The sequence below is a fragment of the Pelecanus crispus genome, chromosome 11 (genome assembly GCF_030463565.1).
Source record: "Pelecanus crispus isolate bPelCri1 chromosome 11, bPelCri1.pri, whole genome shotgun sequence".
Taxonomy (NCBI): domain Eukaryota; kingdom Metazoa; phylum Chordata; class Aves; order Pelecaniformes; family Pelecanidae; genus Pelecanus; species Pelecanus crispus.
The window spans coordinates 36400656-36425676 of record NC_134653.1 but is presented as its reverse complement, the minus strand read 5'-3'; the positions used below and the strand labels follow the sequence as shown (position 1 = coordinate 36425676).

Sequence of the window (25021 nt, the reverse complement as noted above, 5' to 3'; positions counted from 1 at the left end):
AGTCACTGATCACAGCCAGCACCAAGCAACTTGGGAGAAAAAGGCTGGAACCCCAGCAATGAACAGGTCCAGAAAAATTTGCTCTGATGGAAAATCCCTCCCAAATATCAGGTGGCAACACGCAAGCGTGAGAAACAAGGAGCAACAAAGGCAAGGCCCTCCGTGGGCAGCGGCAAAGGTCACTGAAGAAGGCTGCACCCTCCTCAAGCAGCCCAGCTCTCATCACGTGGAGATGCTTCAAAGGCAGAACCGCCGAGCACAACACGTGAGCTCCGTGCACATCCCCAGGATCAGTCAGTCGTGCAGATGTGTTTACAAAGGATCACGTCAATCTAAAGTGAAGTGCTCTGCAAAAATATCATTTTTCTTCCCAAACAAACCTCGTACTTGCTCAAATTCCAGGGGCACGTCAACAGCCTTTTTCTTTACTTCTTTATCAAAAAGCTACGAAGAAAAAAAATAGAAGATATTGGCAAAACTCCGTAGAAGCTCTTCTCCCTGGCTGATGCCACTGCTCACTCTAGCCTCTTAAAAGATCCAGCAATAAACCCTTCATATAAAAGCCATCCCTGTCACCACTGCTGCCTCATGCTCCATTATTTAACAGATATTTTCCCGCTTTCCCTGGCTCTGGGTAACCCGAAGTCAGTCTAGCCCCCTCCCCAGCAGCAAGGCTGATGAACAGGACACGGCTATTGCCTTTGGAACCAGCCTCCCTTCCTCTGGTTCCGATCGCCCACAAAGGCACGGCAGCGCTACCTCGTACGCCGAGAGCTCCAGGAGCCCCGATATGTCGTCCTCTATTTCAGACAGCGACCGGTTCAGGGTAGCAGCTGCCTTGGCCACATCTGGGTGGTAATGGTTTTGTAGAGACTGCAAAAGCGAGACAAACAGGAGATGGTTTAACAAGTACAGGGTAACACACACCCATCTGGATTCCCACCCAGCGTCTGCCCCTTTGTTGGTCAGATCTCTGGTGAACATTGAATTCTGGCAGAGGCAGGTTTGCTGTACTGCGCTACTACAGAGCTTCAAGAAATCCCGATTTCAGCCGTCTTGCAAACACGTCGAAGGCCCCTCTCACCCGGTTCACATCCAGCTCCAGACAGACAGACTCCTCCACAGACCATGCCTGCAACGCACAACCCGATTCTGCTACCTCCCATAGCCCCAGTGCTGCACCCGAGCTCCTGCACAACGCTCTTCTTGCTGCTTCAGCCCCTCACACAAAACCCTTGTAGCATTTAAATGGAAAGCGATAACCCTGGCATTAAGGTTTTGGAACCATCAGGAATAACGTAACCAATTTCAACCTTCATACGCCATCCTACAAACGATCCAGGTGAAAGGTGAATGTTACAATCTCCTCTCGTGTTTTTAAACCCATTTCTACAGGATGACCTAGCTGTCCCCAATTAATTTCCATCAGTGCTCAGCAAGTTCCTCTCTCCCCTCCAAAGCAAATAAAAAGCTTCATACATTTGCAGCTATTTAGTCTGCTTCAGCTGTTAACCGCACACTTTTCAGCCGCACAGTCAGACGTGTGCTCACAAGTCACCTACTAATTAGCACGTACAATTTCTCCAGTGTGGAATCTTTTGCTGCTTATGCTAGGATAGAAAAGGACGCAGAATAAATGATCAGCCAGAAGCTCATCTCATTTGCAAGACGTATGCCAGCAGGTTCTGGTAAGCGGGACTGCCCGCTGCCAACGTGTGTCAAGGAAGCGGCAAGGGTGGAAGAAGCCCACGGCAGACGCAGACGTTCCTTTTTAGCTGACATACCTGGATCTCCCAGAGAGAGCTCTCCAACGCCCTGCTTTCAGATGGCTCCTCCTCCTCCATAATATATGGATCTTCTGACATACCTGAGGGAAGAGAGATACAGAGCTAATACCTTCTGTGTGATGTACGTAACCCCAAAGGGAACACAGAGACGCAGAGCGGTGCTGCAGCCAGAGTTGCTCCTTCCCAAGACATTTGGGGTGCAGGAACAAGCTGACCCATCCCAACACGACCCAAGAGTCACCGTTTGCAGCACCACAGCATCATGTTACTTTTAAAGAGCAGAGGAAGTAAGGCACAAAGAACTGGAATAGTCTGATGCCAAGCGCATCTCAGGCAACTTTGAGCGGTCACCACTGGTGTTCGACACCGATCGGTTAAATCACAGAGAGATGAAGCAAAAACTCAGGAGTCTGCCGAGGCCCCAGTGGGGCCACCTACACAAAACCGCTACAGATTGAAATCGAAGAGGTCTCTGGTTTCTGCACTCATTTTCTTCTCGTTTCTCGAGGTGAGCAAGACAAGCTCTGTGTCTGGTACAGGTGCCCCCCAGCCCTTTAGCATTTGTAAGTCGCCTGGGTCAGCGTGCAGGGCTCAAAGCAGCCTTCTCCCAGGGAATCACAGACGCCGGGGAGCCAACTGCGAGGCCGAAGGTCAGAGAGGAGCAATGCAGATGGGTCTTCACCGGCAGAGAACTTGCAGGAGCAGCCTGCTGGCTTTCCACAAACTCAAGGGACAGAGGGATCCTTCCAAACCTCAGAACTGGGGCTGGGATCTCCCCTTCTCCTCCGCAGGAATCCCGCTCTTTATGATATCTAAAGGCGTAACACAAAGCTCCCCTGCCCACCTCCCCTCTTACCTTCCGGCCCGTTAGGTCTGTGCACTAGCACTTTGCAGGCGGGGTGCCTCCGAAGGAGATTACGGATGAAGGGAATGACCATGAGCAGAGCCTCGGGAGGGGCAGTGAGGGCCAGCCGGGAGAGGCGCTTTATAAATGCCGCTACCAGGTACGCCGGCAAGTGACTGTTGGAAAGGAGACAGAAGAAACCAGCATGTAAAAGTCCTAGCAAGCAAGCCAGCAGCCTCACCAATCCAAACAGCACGGCAGGTTAAAGATCGCTGGGGTTCTTCAGATTTTTTTGGGCTACGGAGTAAAGAGAAGCTGTAAGAACCCTGGTTTCAAGCAGTACTACAGGGTCTTGTGCGCTCCAGGGAACAAATTTGGGGAGATTTCTATTCAACGCACGAATAACGTCAGATCACTCTGCGGTTCAATCCAGATGCACGGCACCGCTCCAGGCACTCGCCATAGCCGAGCACAGCTCTTGCACATGGCCATTCACACGGTGGTCTTTATTCAGTCATTTTATAAACTTCTGAGTGCTTCGCCAGGCAACCTTAATTATATTCTTCTAATGTCGTTTTGTGGGTTTAATTAATCCACGGGCCATGGTGTTAAATCTACATAATACTTCCAGGACTAAAGTAAGCAGTGCAGCTGTTAATGGGAACGTAAGGCTGCTGTAATGTAAATGTGCGGGACAGTTCTTTTTTTACGGTAAAAACAGCAATCGGCTCATCTAGGCACCTTCTTCAGGTCAGAAGAGCCGGGATGAAAGGTGACAATTTTCAGCCCCTCAGCCTTTCAGCCCTAGGGCTTGCTACACCTGCAAGGCTCTGCAAAGCCACCCCACGGGACGCCAGCGGTCGGATCTTGTTACTCTCCCCAAAGCACACTGTGAATACAGGGGCTTTGATATTAAGCGCCTAGTGCTGAACTGTAAAGCATTACTCTTAGTTTATTTTATAACACATGATGGCAACTATATGACCGGCTGCTTATCTAGTTTCTTCCCTGTGTACTATGAAGTGACAGCATCAAGACAGACAGCCAAACGTTTTATATTTCAATGACACACATCTGCAAAAGGTCATCAAGTTATCAGCAGCTTCATGATCTATAAAAAGCCCGCAAACGTTACTTTTCTATATTCCTACAGACAGAAAAATCATCACTTTCAGCCAAAGTGGAATACAGATCAAAATACATCCGTAATCACTTGCAGATCAAGCTCAGATAACCAACTGCATTTTTACTTTCTGAAACTAGATGGCTGTGTGGCAAATCTTCAAAAACAGCACATGAAAATTACACAACACTACAGTAACACTCTCAGATTCAGTCTTCTGGGTAAAAATGAACCTAATCCAGCAGGCACACTGAATACATTATCTCCAGACGTGTGGGGGACCGTTCAAGAAGTCTCTGGCCTACAGAAAAGCAGGATGAAAATATGTGAACATACCTAATAAAGATGCTACTTACGTCGAAGACAAAAACAGATCAGCTAAATGGAAAAAGCGGGCTCGGTACTTCACGTGATATATAGAAGGGTCTAAAAGACTGTACAGCTTTTTGTAAAAGTCAGGATATTCCCTGTTAAAAAAAGGTAAAAGACAACATCCATTAGTGATGTACAATGGGACTACACTGCATCTAAATGTTCCTGTGCTTTCATTATAGGCTACCCCAGACCACTGCTGTGCTCTCTTTAGCTTTCTTAGGCTTCTCTCCGCAGTCACCATTTGAAAATAAGCTGTAAGGTGAATTTATGGCTCTTGCAGGACCCAGCCATCTTCAGGATGTGAAGCTATGTCCATTGACTGCAAATGGTACAGGATGCACTGAAAGGCATACCACAGACTACAGCTTCACTATGCGATCAGATCAATGGAAATCGATTTTCAAGTGCTGAGCGACCACAGCCTGGAGAAGAAGATACTTAGGCTCAGCTGAAACAAAGGTCAGACTATCAAAAGAGCTCAGCGTCCAAACAGCTGAGCCTCTTGTGCAGCGTTTGTCTTTCTCACGGGGGAATTTTAAAGCCTGAAGCTGCGTAGAATCTATTTCAGTTCCTTTCTATAGAGATATAAATGCAAAAACCCATGTTTTGTTAAACAAGATGCTCTTTTCACTTACAGATTATGCTGATGAATCAGAATAAATAATCCATTTAAGGCTAGAAGACTGATTGCTCCACCTGTAAGAAAGCAGGCAGGTATCAACACAATCGGAAAACAAATATCTGCTTCAACTTGTTTCTATTATAAAACCTTCCCATAAGGAACACAAAACTAAGAGTACCTGCAATTAGAGCCAGCACGATGGCTGTACGGTAACACAATTTCATCCAGAGGCTCATAAGTTACTCACAAAGATTAAGCTGTAGTTTAGAAGAACAGGCTCTGAAGGACATGCTGCTCTCATCCCCCAAGAAAGCCACACTGGGGAGGCAAAGGTCTCCTCAGAAAGGACATTTCTGTAGGAATCTGTGCACCCTGTGACCGGATGCAGGCCAGGTATCAGCACTGCTGGCTGAACTCTACATTTAAAAGAAATCACTCCAGTATTCTACTCTTCCCAAAGCCTTAAATATGATCCTCCTTGCATACAAGGAGCAACAACACTGACACACACAGGTGAAAACATCTCACTTGCAGGGACAACGGAGTTCACACTAGTTCCTTAGCTTCACCCCAGCCAAGAGTACATCTATTTCATCACCCAGGCCATGGAGTTGCATCCAGCAGCCCCCCAAAGTCCATACGCACCACGCTGCAGAGCCTCACAAAGGACAAAAAGCCTGGTTTCACTCACCTATGCCATAGGCCACCGTCAAGAAATCTATCATGAGAGTGGGCTCATTCATGTAAGGCAGGATGCAGTCATGCAGAATGACAAGAACTTTTTTGTAAAGGCCAGTGGGCAGCTGTGAAGGACAAAAGAATAGAGTGAAACAATCATTGCAGGGAGAACTCGGAAAGCAACAGCAACCCACGGCTCAAAAAGGCAACGCACAAGCAAAAGGGAATGTGGCAGGACAATACAGAACGGCTTGCAGCAACAGTTCCCAAACGGGAGAGTTTACAAGTGACACCTGACAATTAAGTTCATTCAAAGAAGCAGGTGCTCACAACTAAACGTGTCATCACAGCTCAGAGGGGAAAGTCACCAGCAAAAAGGTTTGGGAACCTTCAACTTGTGAACAGAGGTTAGAATCATTGAATCGTTTAGGTTGGAAAAGACCTTGAAGATCATCCAGCCCAACCATTAACCTAACACTGCCAAGTCCACCACTAAACCAGTTAAGGGCAGAGTCATAATTAATTCCATGTTTCCTGGCTTGGTGGATGGATTAGTTTGTAATGAAAGAAACACTAGGAATCATTAAGGCTGGAAAGGATCTCTAAGATCATCAGCCCAACCATCAACCCAACAGCACCATGCCCACTAAACCATGCCCCAAAGTGCCACATCTACCCATTTTTTGAACACTTCCAGGGATGGGGACTCCACCACCTCTCTGGGCAGCCTGTTCCAATGCTTGACCACTCTTTCAGTAAAGAAATTTCTCCTAATAGCCAACCTAAACCTCCCCTGGCGCGGCTTGAGCCCATTTCCTCTTGTCCTATCGCTAGCTACTTGGGAGAAGAGACCAACACCCACCTCACTACAACCTCCTTTCAGGCAGTTGTAGAGAGAGGTAAGGTCTCCCCTCAGCCTCCTCTTCTCCAGGCTAAAGTTTGTTATGCTGCAAATCATTCCTTACAGGCAGGCTTGTTTAAGGCAGGAAAAAAAAAAGCTGAGAGTAAGCAGCAAAAGCAGACCCTACGTGAGGCCATGTTTCTTGGCAGGAGAACAATCCAGCAGAAATGGTGAGGGGGCTGTTCTCATCAGCCACTGAAAGCACAGTGGGGTCCTACCAGGAGCTCCAGGCAAGGACAGCCACAGCCCCTAATGGTTAGCGACTGGAAAGCAGCGCAGACTGGAAAGCAGTGGCAGAAGCAACCACTCACCTTGTGCTTCAAAAAACTGAGCCACATTTTTTCAAACGCCTGCTTGTGTGCCTTTAAAACAGAATTGCAAGCAGTGAGTTAAACACGCTGGTGTAGATAAGGCTGTATTTTAAGTTGATAAAATTTCAACTCTGAAGCACCAAATGAACAGTTACCTGCAGCTTTGACACTTTCAATTCCTCCCAGTTATCTAAGAAGAAAGGGAAAACAAGTGTTGAACTTGAAACGGATGTTTAAAAAAATTAAGATGACCCTTTTTAATGTAGTCCTTTGATACCCTAAAAATTTGGGCCCAAGTCCTTGTCTTGACACAAGGCCACAACAGACCCCACTGCAGACTGAGGAATGTGGATTTTGTAATACTGCTTAGAATCACTGCGATCACGGAAGCAGACATTTTTCATTAGCAAACAATAATAGAGTCTTTACGCAATAGAAATCTTAAACCCGATTTTCCTTTTCATACACAGTTCCCCACGTGGATCTTACTGACCTTGCTTCACCATAAATTTGACCATGTCATGCTCTTTGTTCGGCATGTTAATGGGTGAAATGAGGGAAAATACATTCTGCTGGTAAAACGGCAGCGGCCTCTGAGAAAAAAGCATATCATCAAACACGAAGCAAGTTCCACAACAGATGATAAGATGCTGGACTTCAACATTGCCCTATTTCCCAAGCTCTGAATATATTTAGGAAAGAAAAAGGAAAGGAAAAATGCTGATGGCTGAACTACATCCCGATATATTCTCTATTGCTGCCTCATCCTGGAGGGTTACTTGTTTGCCTAACACTAAATCTATCTCTGAACTAATTCTGGTTTAACAAAACTGGTGGATCCAATTAAACAGACTCTTCTTCTGCACCAGAGAGAGAACAGAATTAAAAGTTCTGCGTGTGCCACCCGAGCTGCAGAGATTTGGGTAAAACAGAAGCCAGAGCCCAGACCAGGTTTTGCAAGAATAACAGTATGTGTGTCTCGAACTACTTCCAATTTCAGACTAGAGACAGTCTTAGCAGAATTAGCATACCTTATGAGCAAGGGAAAAATAATAAATTAAAAAAAAAAAAAAATCTATGCCTTCAAGTGAGCACATTCATTTCTCTTGCTTCCAAAGTCTTTCCACATACCACTAGTCCCTTGTCCCTTGTCCCTCCCTGCTTCACGCACAAGATACACGTTTCAGAGCAGTTTATCCAGACCCACCTCAAGAGCAACAATTTAGAATCATAGAATCGTTTAGGTTGGAAAAGACCTTGAAGATCATCCAGTCCAGCCATTAACCTACACTACCAAGCCTACTCTAAGCCAATCAAGGGTAGACTAGACTAAACCATGTCCCCAGGTGCCACATCCACCCGTTTTGTTACCTCTTTTGTCTTCTGCATGACTTGTCCAATACTCTCAGTGACCGCCTTTATGACAAAGTACCGAATGTCATCATACTCCATATATTCTTGAAAGCGAGAGATCAGGAGTGAAGCATCCTCATGTAAGGGAAGTAAGCCATCAACAACTACCTAACAAAAGGTTTGTGAAGGAGAGCAACACGTCAGTCCCTTGCAGGACTGGAGCAGAGAGCGAGCTGTGCTGGCTGAGGGCACCCTCCTGCCTTTCTCAAAGGCAGCCAGCATGGCTGTGCGCTGCTTGCCCCGAGGCAACGTTCACAAGCCATTTTGGCAAGTCCTCCTGACCTCCAAGATGGGCCCCTTCTATCCATACCATTTAGAAATGACACGGTGGATGAACCCAGGGCAGTACTTTCCCTCTCATCTCCCAACCCTTGCAAGTGAGGCCAGGGACCTCAAAAAAAAAAAACCCCCGGAACTGGTACGTTGCAAACACTCAGGAATCCAGCTCGAAGCTGTACAAGGCGGCTGCTCCCACACCTCCCCGGGGACAGAGGCTCCAGGTCTCGGTGCTCTCTCTAGAGCACCGCCCTCCCTCCGCACCGAAAGCCTCCTAGCTTGAAATTCTAGTCCTGGAGAAAGGCGAGCGCGCGAGGCCGCGCGTGCCATCGGGTAACGGGCAGGAGGAACTTTTCATAGAATCATAGAATGCTTTGGGTTGGAAGGGACCTTGAGAGATCATCGAGCCCAACCCCCCTGCAGTAAGCAGGGATTGAACCTGTGAACTTGGCGTTATTAGCACCGTGTTCTAACCAACTGAGCTAACCCGGCTGGTCGAGTTCCTCAGCTTACCTTAAGATGTTCACGAGGAAACGTTAAGCTCCCCTTCCACTCTACTTTGATCAATGGATGCTGTGCCTCTAACTCAACGAACTTCATGAGGGTGCAGAGCGATGATTCCTTTAAAAAAAAGAGAAAAAAACCATCTCAACAAGGACACCACGGGGTCAGACCCAAAGGAGGCAACTTCCAAAGGAGGAAGAATGAACGGAGAGGATCTTCACTGAGGAAGCTGCGTGCCTACTACCGGCAGGCTGGCGAGCAGAGGTGAGCCAGAGCGCCGACAGCGTCTTAGGGTGCTGCCTGCCCTCCCACGCTGAAATCTGAGGGCGATAATTGCTTCTGCGTGGCAAGCGACCCCGGCGTGAATTCGTGCCTACCTTGACCTGGAAGGCATCGTGCCCCATCAGCTCCGCCAAGCAAGCCACGCAGTCGTTGTAGCGGTGCCTCATCCACATCTTGTATTTGTCCTCAGCGCTGCAGCCGTCTGAGGGGGGAAAGCAGAGACGAGCCCCGGGAGCTCAGCCCGGCCGGGACGGGCCCCAGGAGCGGGGAAGCCGGGCTCGGGGCCCCCCACGGCCGCAGGCCCCCCCCCAGCCCTCGACTCACCGGCCAGGGAGGCCTCCTCGGCGGGCAGCCGGCCCACGAACAGCTCCCCGCGCTCCAGCAGCGCCCCGAAGAGCCGGCCGCAGGTCCTGACGGCGCACAGAACATCCTCCTCCTCCTCCTCCTCCCGGCCCTGGGGAACAGCCCGGCTCTGAGGGAGGCAGGGCCCGCCGCGGCCCTCAGCCCCGCAGCCCGCCCGGCCCCGGCCTTCCTCCCCTCCCGCCCGGCCCCGGCCCCGGCCCCGGCCCCGGCCCGCACCGCCAGCAGCTCCAGGATCTCGAAGACGCGGTTGGCATTGCCCCGGCTCCCCAGCACGGCTTCCAGGCAGGAGGCGAGCGCGGCGGCCCTCGCCATGCTGCCGGCGGAAGGGCGGCAGGAGGAGGAGGAGGAGGAGGAGGAGGAGGAGGAGGAGCCGGCGGCCGCCCCGCCCGCAGCCCGGCTCCGGGAGCCCTCAGGCCGGTCCCAGGAGACCTCACCCTGGCTGCCGGAGCCCTCAGCCCCGTCCCGGGAGCCCTCAAGCCCGGTCCCAGGAGACCTCACCCCGGCTCCCGGAGCCCTCAGCCCGGTTCCGGAAGCCCTCAGCCCAGTTCCGGGAGCCCTCAGCCCGGTTCTGGTAGCCCACAGCCCGGCTTCCGGAGCCCGCAGCCCGGTCCCGGGAGCCCTCAGCCCGGTTCTGGTAGCCCGCAGCCCAGCACCCGGAGCCTGCAGCCCGGTTCTGATAGGCCTCAGCCCGGCTCCCGGAGCCCGCATCCCGGTTCTGGGAGCCCTCAGCCCGGTTCTGGTAGCCCGCATCCTGGTTCTGGGAGCCTTCAGCCCAGTTCTGGTAGCCCGCAGCCCGGTTCTGGTAGGCCTCAGCCCGGCTCCCGGAGCCCGCAGCCCGGTTCTGGTAGCCCGCAGCCCGGCTCCGGGAGCCCACAGCCCGGCTCTGGGAGCCCGCATCCCGGTTCTGGGAGCCCTCAGCCCAGTTCTGGTAGCCCGCAGCCCGGTTCTGGTAGCCCTCAGCCCGGCTCCCAGAGCCTGCAGCCCGGTTCTGGTAGGCCTCAGCCCGGCTCCCGGAGCCCGCAGCCCGGTTCTGGTAGCCCGCAGCCCGGCTCCGGGAGCCCTCAGCCCAGTTCTGCTAACCCGCTGCCCGGTTCTGGTAGCCCTCATCCCAGTCCCGGGAGCCCGCAGCCCGGTCCTGGTAACCCGCAGCCCGGCTCCCCGAGCCCTCAGCCTGGTTCTGGTAGCCCTCAGCCCGGCTCCCCGAGCCCTCAGCCCGGTTCCGGGAGCCCGCAGCCCCACCAACCCTAAACCCGCATCTTTTGAGGAAAACCCGCCCAATTCCCCCATTCCGTGAGGCAGCGACGTCCCCTGCGCACCGCGTTACAGAAGGCAGGGCAAGGCGGTGGTATAAAAATGTACACTTTATTACACCTTCAGGTAGGATACATCACTACTCCTTACAACCCTACTGCATCAAGTACAAATGCTTATCTTCGTAAGCTATTTACAGGTCGACTTCCTAACACACTCCTGGGAGAAAAGACACATCAAAAGGAAAAAAAAAAAAAAAAAAGAAAGAAAGAAAAAAAGTGATTTTTCTCTTCATTAACTGACCTAACCAAGAAACCATCGCCTCTTTAGACACCAAATCAGACCAGCACAAGGATGCAGTCACCAGCTTTCCACTGTCAGAAGCGTTCCCCCCCGCCACGACTTTCATGCACATAAGAGCTAAACATTTAAAAGTAAAAACTGGGGCTAACTAAGCAATATTTTGGGATGAGCAACACTATACTGTACGCAGTGTCGGTTACCCGTTCCCACTGCATTCGCTTTGCATTTTAAGCTAGTCCGCCGCCAAGGCGACCGGCTTCGCGGCTAGTAATGAAGTTTAGGTAACGGCACAAACCAGTGGTTCAGCAGGGTGAGGGCAATACTGCTGCATGCACAAACAGCTTAAAAAAAACCCACAAAACAAACCCAACAGTGCCCCTGAATTTGCAGACCTGAAGGTCCAAGAAAAAGAGGACGCAGGAGAAAAGAGGTATAAAATGAAAAAAAAAAAAAAAAGGGAAAAAAAAAAAAAAATCAGGAACGCTGCCTGAGCCGGTGTTTACATTCGTATTTTATCAGAACGGGCTGTACCTAAATCCTACTTAAACCAGGAGCTGACTGGGTGCTCGTTCTTGTTCAAGCCATCTGGACTGCCAGGTACCAATAGGTGTGTACGTACAGAGGTAAGAACAAAAGATACGCTTTCCTTGCCTTTAAATAGGCTCCCCTTCTAAAAGAGTAAAAAGATGACAGAAAGGAAAAAGAGTTTGAAAACCATCTGAGAAAAGGAATGTTATAATTTTGTCTGAATTTTACACATCGTGCAGTTTTATGGCCAAAGTAAAATAAAACCATTCAAGCCACCAAGAGCTTTTTGATTCCTTGCTCTGTGCTGTCTGCAAACAGAGTCTGTGTTTCATTTTATGCAAGAAAAGTAAAGAAACCCCCCACAGTTCTATGCAGCTTTTTGCTTGGGGTTTGGTTTTTGTGTTTTGTTTTTTTTTTTTTTTTCCCATAACAATAAGGCAAACTGATTTGGAGGAAGAGGCCACGCTCTATTCACATCCAAAATACCCACCTGAAGATACATTCATCATTAGCTTTAGTAAAAGAATAGTACAAAAGTTAGATCTTATTCTTTACACAGTTGAAGAATTAAGTCTTAGATTTAATTTCACTATTCTCCCCTTCCCCCAGCCCCCCACCCCCCCGAGCTGAAAGCTGAGTAGAAAGTACTGAACATTTAAACATGTTGCAAGAGCAGAATGAAATGGAGAGATTAAATTTCATCAGTTGGAGAGTTTCCTTGACGGAAGTCCCATGAGAAACAGCTATGGATCATTTGTTTAGCTGTATCCACCAAACAACTCTTTTAAAAAAAAGGAAGAAAAAAAAAAAAAAAAAAAAGGGCTACACTTTAATACACATCTACTATCAACACAGTATTTACTCAGTTCATGCCTAAAATATCCATTATCTTAAAGTGAAATATGAGAATGAGCGCACAGGTTGGGTGATTCAGTAAACTGTACACAAAAACTACTAACAAACATTTTAAAAGACTTACAAAAATGGCGAATGAAACTTTTGTTCCTTTTTACTTACATATACTTACAGGTTTTCACATTTATTGGCTGAACTTTGCAGGGAGCACTTCAAATATAAGCTCTTCCAGAGGTGTTCACCTCAAGCTAGAACAACACGCAGCTTTTACACAGATGGAAAATACTTTGCTGTATTAGCCACACTTGGTTCTTTGAACGGCTTCACCGTGGATACTGAGCGCACACCCAAACTATAGCAAAGAACTGCACATTCCCACAGGCAGTTTATGGTATGCTAACACGGATGAATTTTACTGACATTTATGGCATGTTACCATTTTACTTTTGTGAAGCTGGGCAGAATTTGAACAGAAGTAACGTTTGCTTTACCTGGTTTGAATGAGCACAGAGAACACTGGCAGAACGCGTCTTGTACAGATTTTGAGTGCTAAACAGTTGCTAATATGCTGAAGTTGTATGAGAGTTTCCATGTTTAAATGTTCACCAGCAAAAAACCTCGCTGTTAAAAAAAAAAAAAAAAAATAGAGGTTGTTTGTCTTCATTTGGATGTTTGGAGTAGCTTCTCACTTGGCTCAGCAAACAAGAAATGCTGTGTTTCCCCGTTATTGCATTTTAATCGTTAGTTCAACTGGGTTTAGTAGGTGCCTTTAATCTGACAGTAGGCGTCCTCATTTGTACTTTTGCTTGCTGATTCTGGGCTTCAGATGTTGCTGGTGTCTGGGCCGGATTCTGTACACCCGGAGCCTGAATCTGGGGAGACGCGGTTGTCACGACTTGCTGTTGTATCAGCTTCTGCTGGACAACCTGAGCAGTAGCGGTTGTCGCGGGAATCACCTGAACCTGCTGTTGACCTGCTGTCGTCTGAGAAAGCGTCACAGTTTGGGGTTGAGCTTGTACCTAGGCATGAGGATGACAAGGCAATTACAAAAGAATAGTCTGGTATTAAACGGAGCGTTCGTTCCATTTCCGCTCTACGGAAATGTGTTCAAAAAACGGGCAGAGGTGGCACTTGGGGACATGGTTTAGTCTAGTCTACCCTTGATTGGCTTAGAGTAGACTTGGTAGTGTAGGTTAATGGTTGGACTGGATGATCTTAAAGGTCTTTTCCAACCTAAACGATTCGATGATTCTATGATTCTAAGGCATTTGCTCTCTTGACTGACAAGCATCTTGGGCAACGTAGGAAGGCTGGGAGGGATTCTGGGAACATAGGCTCAGGGGTTTTCACTGAGAAACACCGTTCTGTTGCATTTTCTAGAGCATTATCAATCAGAACTAAGAGCCAAGATGCCTGTAACTCAGATCTCTGCAGTGCAAAGCAAAGGACATTCCCCCAGCTCCTTTACGGAAGACAGATGGAAGGTAAAAAATGGATTACTGGATAAACAGGAAAATTCCTGTACTGCGGAAGCAGAAGTGAAGGAACAGGGAAAAGAACAGAGGGACAGATGGAGGATCAAAGAGGTTAAAAGGCCGACTTTGCACCCGTATTGTGACAATAAGTACAGCCACCGAGGCTTCCTACCAGGCTCTGACATTAGCCTTTCAGACTACAGCTGCCAGTCTCTGTTGCCAATTTAGGGTAGAACAGTTTGAACTCCATCCAGAGATCTAATTTTCATAGCTCTACCCAGAGCAAGGGAGAAAACAATTCAACGACTCCTTGTTCAGAGGACAAGGTAATGAAAACTGAGCAGCTTCAGCTGCCTTTGTCAGACGCAGGAGCCAAATGAAGCTGCAAGGGCTTCTCCAGGGGGAAGTTAGCTCTTGACCAACCCAAGACGAATCCACTGGGAAGCACTAAAAATGCAGGTGAAGAGAATGCCGCATACACATCGAGACCGCAGTTTTAAAAATACTTAGCATGGCCTAATCCTACTGCCACCGATGTCACTGGCGTGTGTGGGAGGGGAGCTGTTTATTTGTCTTTTTACCATGGACTTCAACGGTCCCAGAGTTACGCCAAGATCAATGACTTTTGAAAATCTAGCTTTTAATGCCCCTTGAAAAATTATCTAGGAGCTCTTACTGACTACAGAGGACAACTCAACTTGTGTTGACTGATGAGGTTTCTACTCCCTGCTGTCTACCTTGCCCTTGAAGCATTCACATCTGAGGTGGTTATCAGTCAGCTTACACCACTTTATCATCATTTTAAGACAAACAGTCACAGACTTTATTCTGCACTAAAACACTGCACTATAAACTGTGACAGATTAAGAGCCGATTGGCTCAGATTTTTGTGCACCGAAGGCAGTAACTTCATCCACTGTCCAAAATTAAATCATTCCTGCCAATCAACTGCGTAAGTTATGCCTGTTGCTAATGGTCTGAATGACATTGTTCGAAACAGTGATAAATAAACTGCCTGGTAGTTAGGGGAGGGGAAACCAAACCGCCTGACCGTCTCTTGCCCTAGTCCCGTCCGTTGTCACACCACATTTAGAACTGATACCACACCACTCTGACTTCTAAAAAGCACTTGGCACAGCTTTCTGAACTGGAACAAAACAACTTGTAACCCTCGATTCGTCCCAATTTTTGTAGAACAAACTCCGATGGCGCTCATTAGTTCCATTATTCGCTATCTTGACTATATACATCACAAGAAACCAATTTTAAAAAAAATTCTTTCAGCTCTAGAAACTATTTTTTTAAATCTGTTTCTCAGTTTATCTACAGTGATGAACAAACACTGCTCCATCTACCAAAGTTTTAGACTAGAGAACGTGCAGCAGCTGACTCAGTATTCACATGATTCATTTTTATAGAAGGGCGCTTGCTGTATCCTTCAAACATACTGCCTATGCCACACATAAGGTGAAAAATACGCATATTCCAAATAAGTGAGCTTTCAGTAGGATCACGTTTCTAGCGCTACATTCGACAAGCGCAAAACCTACCTGTTGGGAAACTGAAACCATCTGTTGAATGTTGGCGACAGTAGCCTGTTGCTGGACCACTTGTGGAAGCTTTGCAACCTGTAGTGACATGAAACAGAGAAAGATTTGGTCAAAATCAAAAATTGCTAATGGCAGCAAAACATCATACCTATCAAAACTGCTACCAGGTGAAAACCTCTCCAAAGTCCTGTTCACGATAAGTTGCAGCTTGGCTTTCTCAGGGATACTGAACTTTTGTAAAACTTTTTAGATCAGCATATTGAAGAACTTCACTAGGAGAGCAAAAGTCCTACTTTCAATTTTAACGAGGAAACAAGTATGTTGCAATACTCATTTCCTCCTAACTATACATAAAATTGAAGGAAGCACAGAAGTTCTAACGGGCTACATTATCTTAGATATACTTTTGAAAGAGTAAGGCTTCCAGTTCCTAAATCCCTTCTTTTTCCTTGGTTAAGCCTGATCCAGCTACGCAGAAAAGAAGATAACCGGACTGTTGATAAGAAGATAACCTCCTAATGGCTGGGAGGCAGCACCAGAAAACAGGAAGAACTCCGTCTGAATTTTCCTTAGTAAAAGCAGTATGGAATCCCTTGCTTAATAAAAAGGAGTGACTATTTATTTCAAAGGGGAAAGGCAAACTTAGAGCTCAGATAGTTCCTCTGACCTGCTACAAGGCCACATATTCAGCGCCAATGAATTTTATTACAAAGTCAATTTAAACAAATGTGTGACTAGAATGAATACGAGTGGGCGCTAAAATGCTACATCACCTGTCATCTTTACAATTCTGCAGTCACAGCAGAGTTTAAAGGTGTAAACCTGTGTTACCTGTACCTGAATCTGGGCCTGCACTTGCTGGGTTCCACCTGGTTTCTGGGTTTGGGAAATTGGAGTTGTTAAAAACTGTGTTTTTATGGCAGGCTGTGTAGTATAAGCTACTTTTTGTTGCTGTGAAGTCTGCTGTTGGGTTTGGACTGTAACCTGTTGAGCATTTATCTGCAGAAGAGAAAAAAAAGGCATCAATGACTACAAAATATATGTGTACTTTAAAGAATAGGTATGTAGCTAACAAGATTAATTAATTATTGAAACAAAATCCTCCCAGGATTAGTAATAGCAAAATGAGCATGAAACTTTCATGCGCTCAGACAAATGTTCTGAATCACTTGAAATATTTACTGAAAAGGTTCTCTCTTACACACATGCACACATATGCACGCTTCATACGATAGTGCCCTTCCAAAAAACCACATTGGTGGCTGATTGACAGCAAAGCCCACGAGAGCATGACATTTCAGGAAAAAGTATATTTTGCACAAATTATGCTGTGAACAGTGAAAACCTCTGGGAGTTTTCCACATTTGGTTACATTAGAAGTGACTAAAGACAATCTTCATCTTTGTTACTTGAAAAAGAAACTCAGTTTGAGGCATGAGAAGTCATGGCAAACAGCCGCCTAACTGAAAAAAAGTTATTAAGCACCTGACAGGGCACATGAGAAACCGTTGTCTCTAGATATACTTAAGATTCACCCCTAGAAATACTGGCTGACTCTCAAGGAGCGCCCTCATAATTCAGAGCTGGAGCTTTACAGCCACAGCAGCATTACCTAACTCAACAGGAGAGCAAACAAACAGTACCTTTTGCTGCACAGCAGCTTGACCCTGCGCAACCTGAGGCTGGATAGCTTTCTGTTGCTGTGCTGCTTGATGGTGCTTGAGTTTTAGAAGCTGCTGGACATGCAGTGGCTGCGCAACTACCGTCTGGCCTCCTGAAAAGTACAGAAATAATTAGAACTGTCAGAGTCTTCGTTTTATTGCTTTCTTCCAGTAATCACAGCTTGCAAACATAGATTGTGCTTTCTACAGACTTAGGCATCTGCACAGCTTTGAGCACTAATAACCCACTGATTTTAATGGTAATAAGACATATGATTTTGCGAGTGGAGAAAAAAACATTCTGTTGTCTAAGGGCATGAATAAGCTTTGTGTTCTAACAATAATATTCCTACGGGAAAAATTCTGTCCATACTACAGAGACTGTTACGAAGCCCTCCTATTTCCATTTTGCATTTTAAAAGAAATTATGAAATTACTATGTCTTTATTTTTAAAAACATATCTGCTCGCCTACTCTCATACACAGATTTAAAAAAAAAAAACAACCAAACCACCACATCTGGCTAAAGAATCATGCTAACCTCCAGATTAAATGCAATAAGTGTAATTCTCTTACTTCATTTTTGAAACAAACAGGAATGCAACCTCTATCACTTCAGTTTTTAAAAAGCATGAGTATCCCACAGAAGACATTACTTGAAACATCCTACCTTTACAAAAGTGGGATTTAAAATGTTATTATGCTTTAGCAAGTCTGTTGACGTACCTGCTGCTTTCTGTGGCTGCCCAATGGCGACACTAATGCCTGCAACAGTCACGGGGAGCGTGGTAACTCCTGCCGACGACACAACAGCAGCTGGAACAGACACCACCGGAGGCTTCGCCAAAGCAACCTGTGCTGCTTGCGGAGTTTGGGCCTGGATCTGTCCTTGTGCTTGAAGCTGGGAAGCAGGAACACGAGTCTAAGCAGTAAGGAATGAAGGTTATTGTACTGGCACAAAAAGGATTTGCTGCATACAACAGGTCATTATAAAGTGATAGCTGTAAATGTTTCTAAATATAACTGCTTCTTTACAGTAATACACTTCAAAGATGGAGTCAGCGGGTAAGTGCAATTTAAAGCTGTTTATGCTACAGCTGTATCTTTTGTACTGCCTAAGTCATGCAAAGGGCACCTGTGTGCGTGACTGACCAGTATCCAGTTCATTTAAACCAGTAAAGAGCATAAGGTGTTTAAAACTGTTTTTCCAAAGTCAAAGACAACTTACAAGACGAGCAACTTGCAGGTTTGTCACAGTCGTGCCCGTGAGAACTGCGCCAGGACGAGGTGCTGTAACTGCAGTGAGTTGTTGAGTTTGCTGCTGCTGTTGCACTTGGACTTGTGCTGTTTGCTGTTGTGCCCCTTGCTGCGTCTGCTGTGCTGCCTGCTGCTGGGGAAGCTGCAGTTTCTGCTTCTGCAACTTGATCAGCTGTTCCTGCAAAAATCAAACACTTCCATCATTTCCAATCTTTTACATGTCTACAGGAAAAAAGCGGAGATGAATCTGGAACTTTGAAGGAGAAACATTCTATGCTAGACTTTAGTTAAGAACAAAGAGCTAAGGATGCAACTCCTTTACGCAATGGGTTGCCAGTGAGTAAGTGCTTTACATCCTGACCAAATGCCATAGCGGTACTGTTTGAAACGGCTGTCAGCCTCACTGCCTTCGTGAAATTTTTAGTAAGATCAAATTTAAGAAAGAGCTGCATTACATGCTAGCCCAAGAAAACAGGATACAACACACACTGCTAACAATGCTTACAGTAACAATGAGAGTAACGTGTCACGTTACTTCAGAAGCATTTCCTCACCTGTGACAGTTTCCCTACAGTTTTTATTTGAGCTGGAGACTGGGCTTGTGCCTGAGCCTGAATCTGTGGGACCTGCACCTGAGCAGCCTGCTGCTGCTGCTGCCTCAGAAGCTGGAAGTGAGCAGGGGTGATTGTTTTGCCGGACAGCTGGACTGTTGGTGTAGCTGTGAATAAAGAAAAACCAAAATGCTCTGAAGCAAGATTTTCAACATTCAGTTTAAATTAATGGATTTCACCTGAAAAGCCAAGCTGTTAAATGCCTATTTTTCTGCTCCAGTTTGTGGACTAACTACAAATAACAACACGTTAGAATAAACATAATGTAAAAGCAGAGTAAGTAATAAAATATATGATCCTTTCTTCACAATGGTTGTTAGTCGAGACAGTCAATTCTCATATTCTACTGCTAGATTATCAATTATTTTTTTTAATTGTAAAGCCTAGGAGCCAAGCAGCTCTCTACTGTAACACTTCATCCAGAAATACTGGAGAAAAATGTCATCTGAGCACCAACAATAAAGCAAGTTAAAAATCACAGCACTGTTTAACTGCGCTGCCAACAAATCCAGACTTTGAATATTGTGGGGCTATGGTGGTCAAGCAACCTACAGAAATTCTGGGGCCTTTTATGTACCCTTGGCAAAAATCCCTAAACACACGATTGTTACCTGGTGTAACTTGAGTCACCAAAGATCTTGTCTGGGTCTGCACAGGCGTTAAGTTTGTAGTTACTACCGCTGATGCTGTCACTGATGTTACTGCACGAACTCCCTGGGTAGACGCTATGGTCACCAGTTCCGTGGAAGCAGCAGGTGCTGCCGCAGTTCGCTGCTGGGTATGTACCACTTGTGCAGTTGCAGTGCCTCCCGAAGTCTGAAAAGGAACAAAGTCATTATTTCTCACAGTTTCCATTCCTCATACACAGCTATGGAACCTTCTGGAAATGGATTATACAATTTTAGAAACAAACAGCAAAAATGCAAAAGCATTGCAAAAGCAAAGAAGATCCAAATCTTTCTAACACATCTATCTGTTTGGATATGTCTCATAATCAGCATCTGGTTAAATCTTTTTCAAACAGGCTGACCATCAAACCCTTAACTACATTACAGACATTTGATTTTACTACCTTTCAATTTTTTGCTTTATCTTCCATAGTCTTCCAGCATTAAAATAATAATAAAGATCATGATTAACAAAGCACAAAACAGTTACAGGTTGGAAATGATAATGACATAATACATTGCCTGTGACAGCACTCGTCTACGAACTATTTTTGATGCTAGTACCTATTAGGCACTTTTTTCTGACAAACTGTTGCAGCTTGTTGATATTTTGGTCTGGGAGAGGGCTTTGATACAGAACCACACCATGCACAGGAAATTTGCGAGAAGCAGAGTTTCTGATTATGTGGAAAGCTAAAGAAGAACACAGATACGCTGGTAAAACATGCAACCAAAATCAGTCCAGGGACACACCTAGCGATGCGATCTACTCACAGTCAACGTTCCGGGTATAACAGGTGAAGCCAGGCGTTTATTAATGGGCTGAAAGGTAGCAGCCGGGACTCCAGCAACGGTATTCACTATGACATTTCCACTCACTGTAGCTGAAAGCAAGCCAGGATTAAACGTGAGATTCTAAAAATGAAAATCCGAATGTCCTATCATCTCCAATGCCTAATTATAAAGTCCTCTTACCAGTCTGTATACTTGTCCCCGTAACTGCTGTTTTGATTGTGCCCGCCTATTTAGAAGACAATTGAGGTAACAGTTCAGAAAAACAGTAAAACTATATATAACTCTTACGCTACTATGCTGTTTAACACAATGCTCTATTCTAGACGTGACAAAATAAGAAAAATTGAATAAAACATACAGATACTTCCGCAGTCGTTCATTCATTTTACATAGCAACAACAACTGATGTATATATTAGGATTCTGCCACACTAACAAGCAATTGGAGACCAGTGAAATGTTTGGTAAGTACTGGGCATTTGACATCCTTGTTAGCAGAAGAAGGGAGCGATATATTACTCTGGCGCGCCACAGACAACCACTTACACATGAACATCGCTGAGCAGTAGATACACAGCCATACTTATGGGGCAGAACCCACCCTCTGTCTCTCTCTGTAAAAGCTGTAGTATTCTTGCCCTTCAACAAGCAAAATAAAATCACCACCGCCTGCAGACATTAGTATGCAAGCTGGATCGGCTCTAAAAACAAAAGCCCCAGACCTGTCATCAGACTCATTAAAACATACTCTGGATTTAAGGAAGCCATCAACACTTTGCACAGATTTGCAATAAAACAACCATGATAGGCCCTGTAGGATGCAGCATTCCACTTGCCTTGCAAAGGTCAACAAGGCTTTGGTTTTTAAGCTACTTTAACCGAGCAGCTCGCACAGCTACGTTCTCTTTACTCTCCGAGTTCTCTGTAGAACACTGTTCACCGACTGTGTAAATGTATTTGCTCAGATTTTGATTAAAGCCTAAACTGAAAAAGGCAAAAAAATCTTTGCGAAGGATATGATGTTTTTCTACCTCAGAATGCCAAGACCTGTTGCTCTAATAGTATGAATACGGTCTTAATAAATGAGAAAAAAAAGAAGACGCCCAGCATACTCAGGAAAAAAACAAAGAGAAAGAAAGAAAGAGTTTTTCTCTCGCTAGACTGACCTAAAATTCTCACTTTCCAGAGAAAATAAAACACGCAAATACGGTACACGCAGAAGAACTGAAGTGACTACATCAGAGGCACCAAGCCCTCCCTTTCTTACCAATACTGCTGTGTTGGCCACAGTAGTTACTGCAGTCTGCACTACTGCCTGTGGCTGCTGAACTACCTGTGCCTGAGCCTGCGGCTGTGGTTGGGCTTGTGCTTGCTGTACAGCTGGTTGCTGAGCTTGCTGCTGGCCAGCTTGCTGCTGCTGAGGCTGCGGACCTGTCTGCTGCTGTGCCCTCTGCTGTTCAGCCAAAGCCTAGGAAATCAAAGTGTGAGCTTCATAGTCTTCAAAACAGTGCATGGAACAATCAGGACGTGGTTTTTTTTTAAAAAGAAAACACAAACAACAAACAAAAAGCCTTTAATTCTAAGCACGTAATATATATGTGTGTGCAGAGACAGCAGACAAATCCGTCTTCACTGTCACTCTAACTCCAAGTTGCATGACCTAACCGGTTTCAAGCTACAAGCTATATTCACGGTTGTATGGCTTACAGCACAGCACAACAAGCGATTTACCATCAACAAGCAAGGACACGTATCTCTTTCTGCATAACAGAAGAAAGGAGGCTACAGAACGGTCAAGAATAAAACAAGATTCTTATACGTTTTTAGCGCGCTTTCCAAAAAGATGCTTCTAAACAGTGAGTGTGACACACAGGCCCAAGGAAAGGTCCCACTTTGGACCTTGGATATCTAAACCCTAGTACATGAACAATTTGCTGCTGCCCATAACATCTACTGTACCGCCAAACTTCTCCCAGGAGGCAGCTTTTCTCATACCTCCTCTGTTGTCTAATTTTTTTAATTCCTGCAGCCATACGTATAGCTGAGATGAAGACCGTACCTTTTTCTCTTTTGCAATACGTTCTGCTCGGAGGGATGCAACTTGAATTGGAGGAAGTGGCTTATCATAGTTGATTCCACTAGAAACAATGATAAGACAAAGCAGACAATTGTTACAAATAATAACTGAAAGTTAAAAAATTAAAAAAAAAAAAAAAAAAAAAAAGGCATTTTTATCCTATTCATCACTCCTCTAAGACAGAGAGTGCCCACCTTTCTGCAAGCACTGATGCATGCTTTGGATTCTTCTGGAAAGGATTCATGCCAAGTCTGAAATTGAGCAAAACTGTATTACTGGAGAGAGAAAAAACTTAAAAACAATATTCAATCTCACATGTTTTAGTGGATGACACCACAGTTTTGGTGAAGTTTCATGATATTCCCACCAGTACTGGAGCCTGCATACAGATAGACATTTTAAGAAAGACTCAGAGTAAATATTAAATGAACACAGAAAAAGTTACTGTAGGAATATACATAGAAAACAATGTACTACTAAACAGCGTAGACATCAAAACATTTACAATTCAGGCAAATGGAAAGTGTAGTTTATAAAGTAGATTAAAAAAAAAACCAGCTGAGTGCTCTTCTGCTCGTCATCATGCAAAACAAATTCATACAGTGAGTAAAAGCTCATCCATGAAATATGAAGGTGTTCCTGGCCAGAAGGCCAGGACGCAAGGAAAGAGGTCAAGAACAGAGCAACAAAAGAGCAGTTTGAAACAGAATGTAAAATGACTCTCGGTTGCGAGTGCAATTCAGAACACAGTTTCCAGGAGATCTGCGGTGACAGGGAGATGGAATCATCCCAGTTAAACTTACAGCGGTTTGATAGGCGGACTTCTTTTCCCTGCAATCATTTTCATCATCTCAAAGTGATTAGTATAAAGTTGCGTGTGGGTGGCACCCTCATCTTGAGCATAGATCTGATTGGTACGAAGTGGACGACTGTTTTTAGTCTAAAAAATGAAAACAAACCAACTTTCAATTGCGAACACACCCACATGGCTTTTTGTCTATGTATAAACACATGGTGCACTTGTAGATTATTTAAAAACGTACTCCAACATATCTATCACAGACTGGTTTCTGCCTCGTGCCACTGATAACTTACTGTTACACAAAACTCTATGGGAAATATATAAAGAAAGAGCAAAATAATGAGCAGTTCTCACGGTCACACTGGCATCAGCACTTGGGGACATACAAAATGGCAAACTCTAATTTGAAAAAGAATCTTTGCTTTAGTTTAGATTTTGCAAGTTTAATTCAGTACCCAAACCAAGAGCCCATTAGTTTATAGTTATGCATAGCGCACACGTAATATAGTAAAACCATCACTGCACTGCTCTCCCAACAAAGCTATGTTAACATCCAACACACCATGCCACTCTAACATTTGGCTTCTCCTAAGCGGAAACTGCCAGTCAGGGACAAACCTGCTTATTAGTCAGAGAATGGGACTACAGTCAGAAGTTCTAGATTCTCTACTCGGTCCTGTCACTAAATTGCTGCACGGTTTGGAAGAAGTTGTTTATAATCGTGGAATTTATTTTTATTTCTGTAGTGTACTATCATCCTCATTTACTAAAAGGCGCTTCAAGCATTAAATTCGCTATATATTTGTAATCCACTTAGACCCTAGCATGAAGTACATTCTTACAGATCTTAAGTACCATCATAATAATCAGGATAAGTTATATGGTGGTTGTTAGGTGGAAAAATACCCACTACAGTTTAAGTGAAATCACAAACTGCTTGCATGATTTAAAATTTATCTACCAAATCCGAAAGCTGCAGTCTGGTGTCAATCCACTGTATCAACAAAGAAAGGAAAAATAAATTTGGAATTTTAATTGATGTTTCAGAACTCAAGTAGCACTCAACATGGATCTCATATGAATTTTCTGCCCACCTCCATTGCTGCTAAATACCACAGTGTCTAGATTTGATTTTGAAAGAATACCAATGCACACCTTATAAATACTTTTTGTCTTCTTTTTAGGATTAGCTTCGTACATTAGCTGTAAAATAAGAAGGAAAGTTAGATGATCTTTTGTGGAAGATTTTGTTCAGGTGCTTTTTCTTTTCAAAGAAATCACATAAAATAAGTGGAAATCCTGATGAGGATAATTTTATAATCTTTTAAAAGTTATTTATTTACACTGTTGAAACATTTAACAAAAAAACAAGCGTTTACGGAGATAAGGAAAAAAAACTCTACAAACTTAAGGTAAAAAAAGACGCATCATTCTACGTAAACTCACCTTTCCTTCTTCCCTTGGAATAATGACATTTTCGTATCTGTTTCGGCATTGTTTTGGTGAGCGATAGACTCTGCTGCATGAGTTAACAACATCACTAACAAGGTCCCAATTGGGAGTGTGTGCTGGCGATACAACAGCAAGATTTAAAGGAAGCTCCAGCAGCTGCTTCACTGCCTACAACAGGTAAAATACAAAAGCTTCAGGTGACAAGTCATTCCAATCTTCCAAACCTAGCCTTATCTGCGTGCGTCCACACACCATTAC

At 45.2% G+C, this 25021-nt stretch overlaps 2 protein-coding genes across 14 annotated transcripts in view; both read right to left on the bottom strand.

Annotated features, from left to right (window-relative positions):
- Window positions 1-327: 327 nt before the first annotated feature.
- On the bottom strand, window positions 328-9791 carry NOC4L (nucleolar complex associated 4 homolog). 2 transcript variants are annotated; one of them, XM_075718861.1, is made up of 15 exons: window positions 9696-9791; window positions 9441-9570; window positions 9212-9318; window positions 8844-8951; window positions 8013-8162; window positions 7135-7234; window positions 6797-6831; window positions 6642-6692; window positions 5443-5554; window positions 4765-4825; window positions 4111-4221; window positions 2644-2807; window positions 1785-1867; window positions 760-873; window positions 328-444 (listed from the first exon to the last, which is right to left on the bottom strand). In XM_075718861.1, exons 1-15 carry the CDS (start codon window positions 9789-9791, stop codon window positions 328-330), a joined length of 1539 nt encoding a protein of 512 aa, XP_075574976.1. The 2 variants fall into 2 exon arrangements, with proteins under 2 accessions (XP_075574976.1, XP_075574977.1); XM_075718862.1 differs by having other exon boundaries at window positions 9441-9561.
- Window positions 9792-12375: 2584 nt separating this feature from the next.
- The window catches only part of LOC104034961 (E1A-binding protein p400), a 51680-nt gene continuing 39034 nt past the window's right edge, over window positions 12376-25021 (bottom strand). For 5 of the 12 annotated variants that reach the window (XM_075719295.1, XM_075719302.1, XM_075719303.1 and 2 more), the window contains 15 exons: window positions 24758-24931; window positions 23313-23449; window positions 22704-22760; window positions 22492-22570; window positions 21700-21900; window positions 20614-20659; window positions 20413-20522; window positions 19582-19786; window positions 18914-19077; window positions 18331-18537; window positions 17829-18024; window positions 17085-17215; window positions 16273-16440; window positions 15442-15519; window positions 12376-13435 (listed from right to left, as the gene is read on the bottom strand). In XM_075719295.1, coding sequence (XP_075575410.1) covers window positions 13163-13435; window positions 15442-15519; window positions 16273-16440; window positions 17085-17215; window positions 17829-18024; window positions 18331-18537; window positions 18914-19077; window positions 19582-19786; window positions 20413-20522; window positions 20614-20659; window positions 21700-21900; window positions 22492-22570; window positions 22704-22760; window positions 23313-23449; window positions 24758-24931 — 2226 coding nt within the window. In that variant the 3' untranslated portion in view covers window positions 12376-13162. Of the gene's footprint in view, window positions 13436-15437; window positions 15520-16272; window positions 16441-17084; window positions 17216-17828; window positions 18025-18330; window positions 18538-18913; window positions 19078-19572; window positions 19787-20412; window positions 20523-20613; window positions 20660-21699; window positions 21930-22491; window positions 22571-22703; window positions 22761-23312; window positions 23450-24757; window positions 24932-25021 lie in introns of those variants that run through there. The other 7 variants (XM_075719306.1, XM_075719296.1, XM_075719297.1 and 4 more) reach the window with 7 other exon arrangements.

Bases quoted from the DNA above. Each gene is read 5' to 3' on its own strand.
- NOC4L (XM_075718861.1), bottom strand. From the start codon at position 9,791: ATGGCGAGGGCCGCCGCGCTCGCCTCCTGCCTGGAAGCCGTGCTGGGG. The intron at 5,555-6,641 runs GTGAGTGGTTGC...TGTCCTTCACAG, and splicing joins TCAGTTTTTTGAAGCACAAG to CTGCCCACTGGCCTTTACAA. The intron at 4,222-4,764 runs GTAAGTGAAAAG...TTTTTTTAACAG, and splicing joins CTGATTCATCAGCATAATCT to GGAATATCCTGACTTTTACA.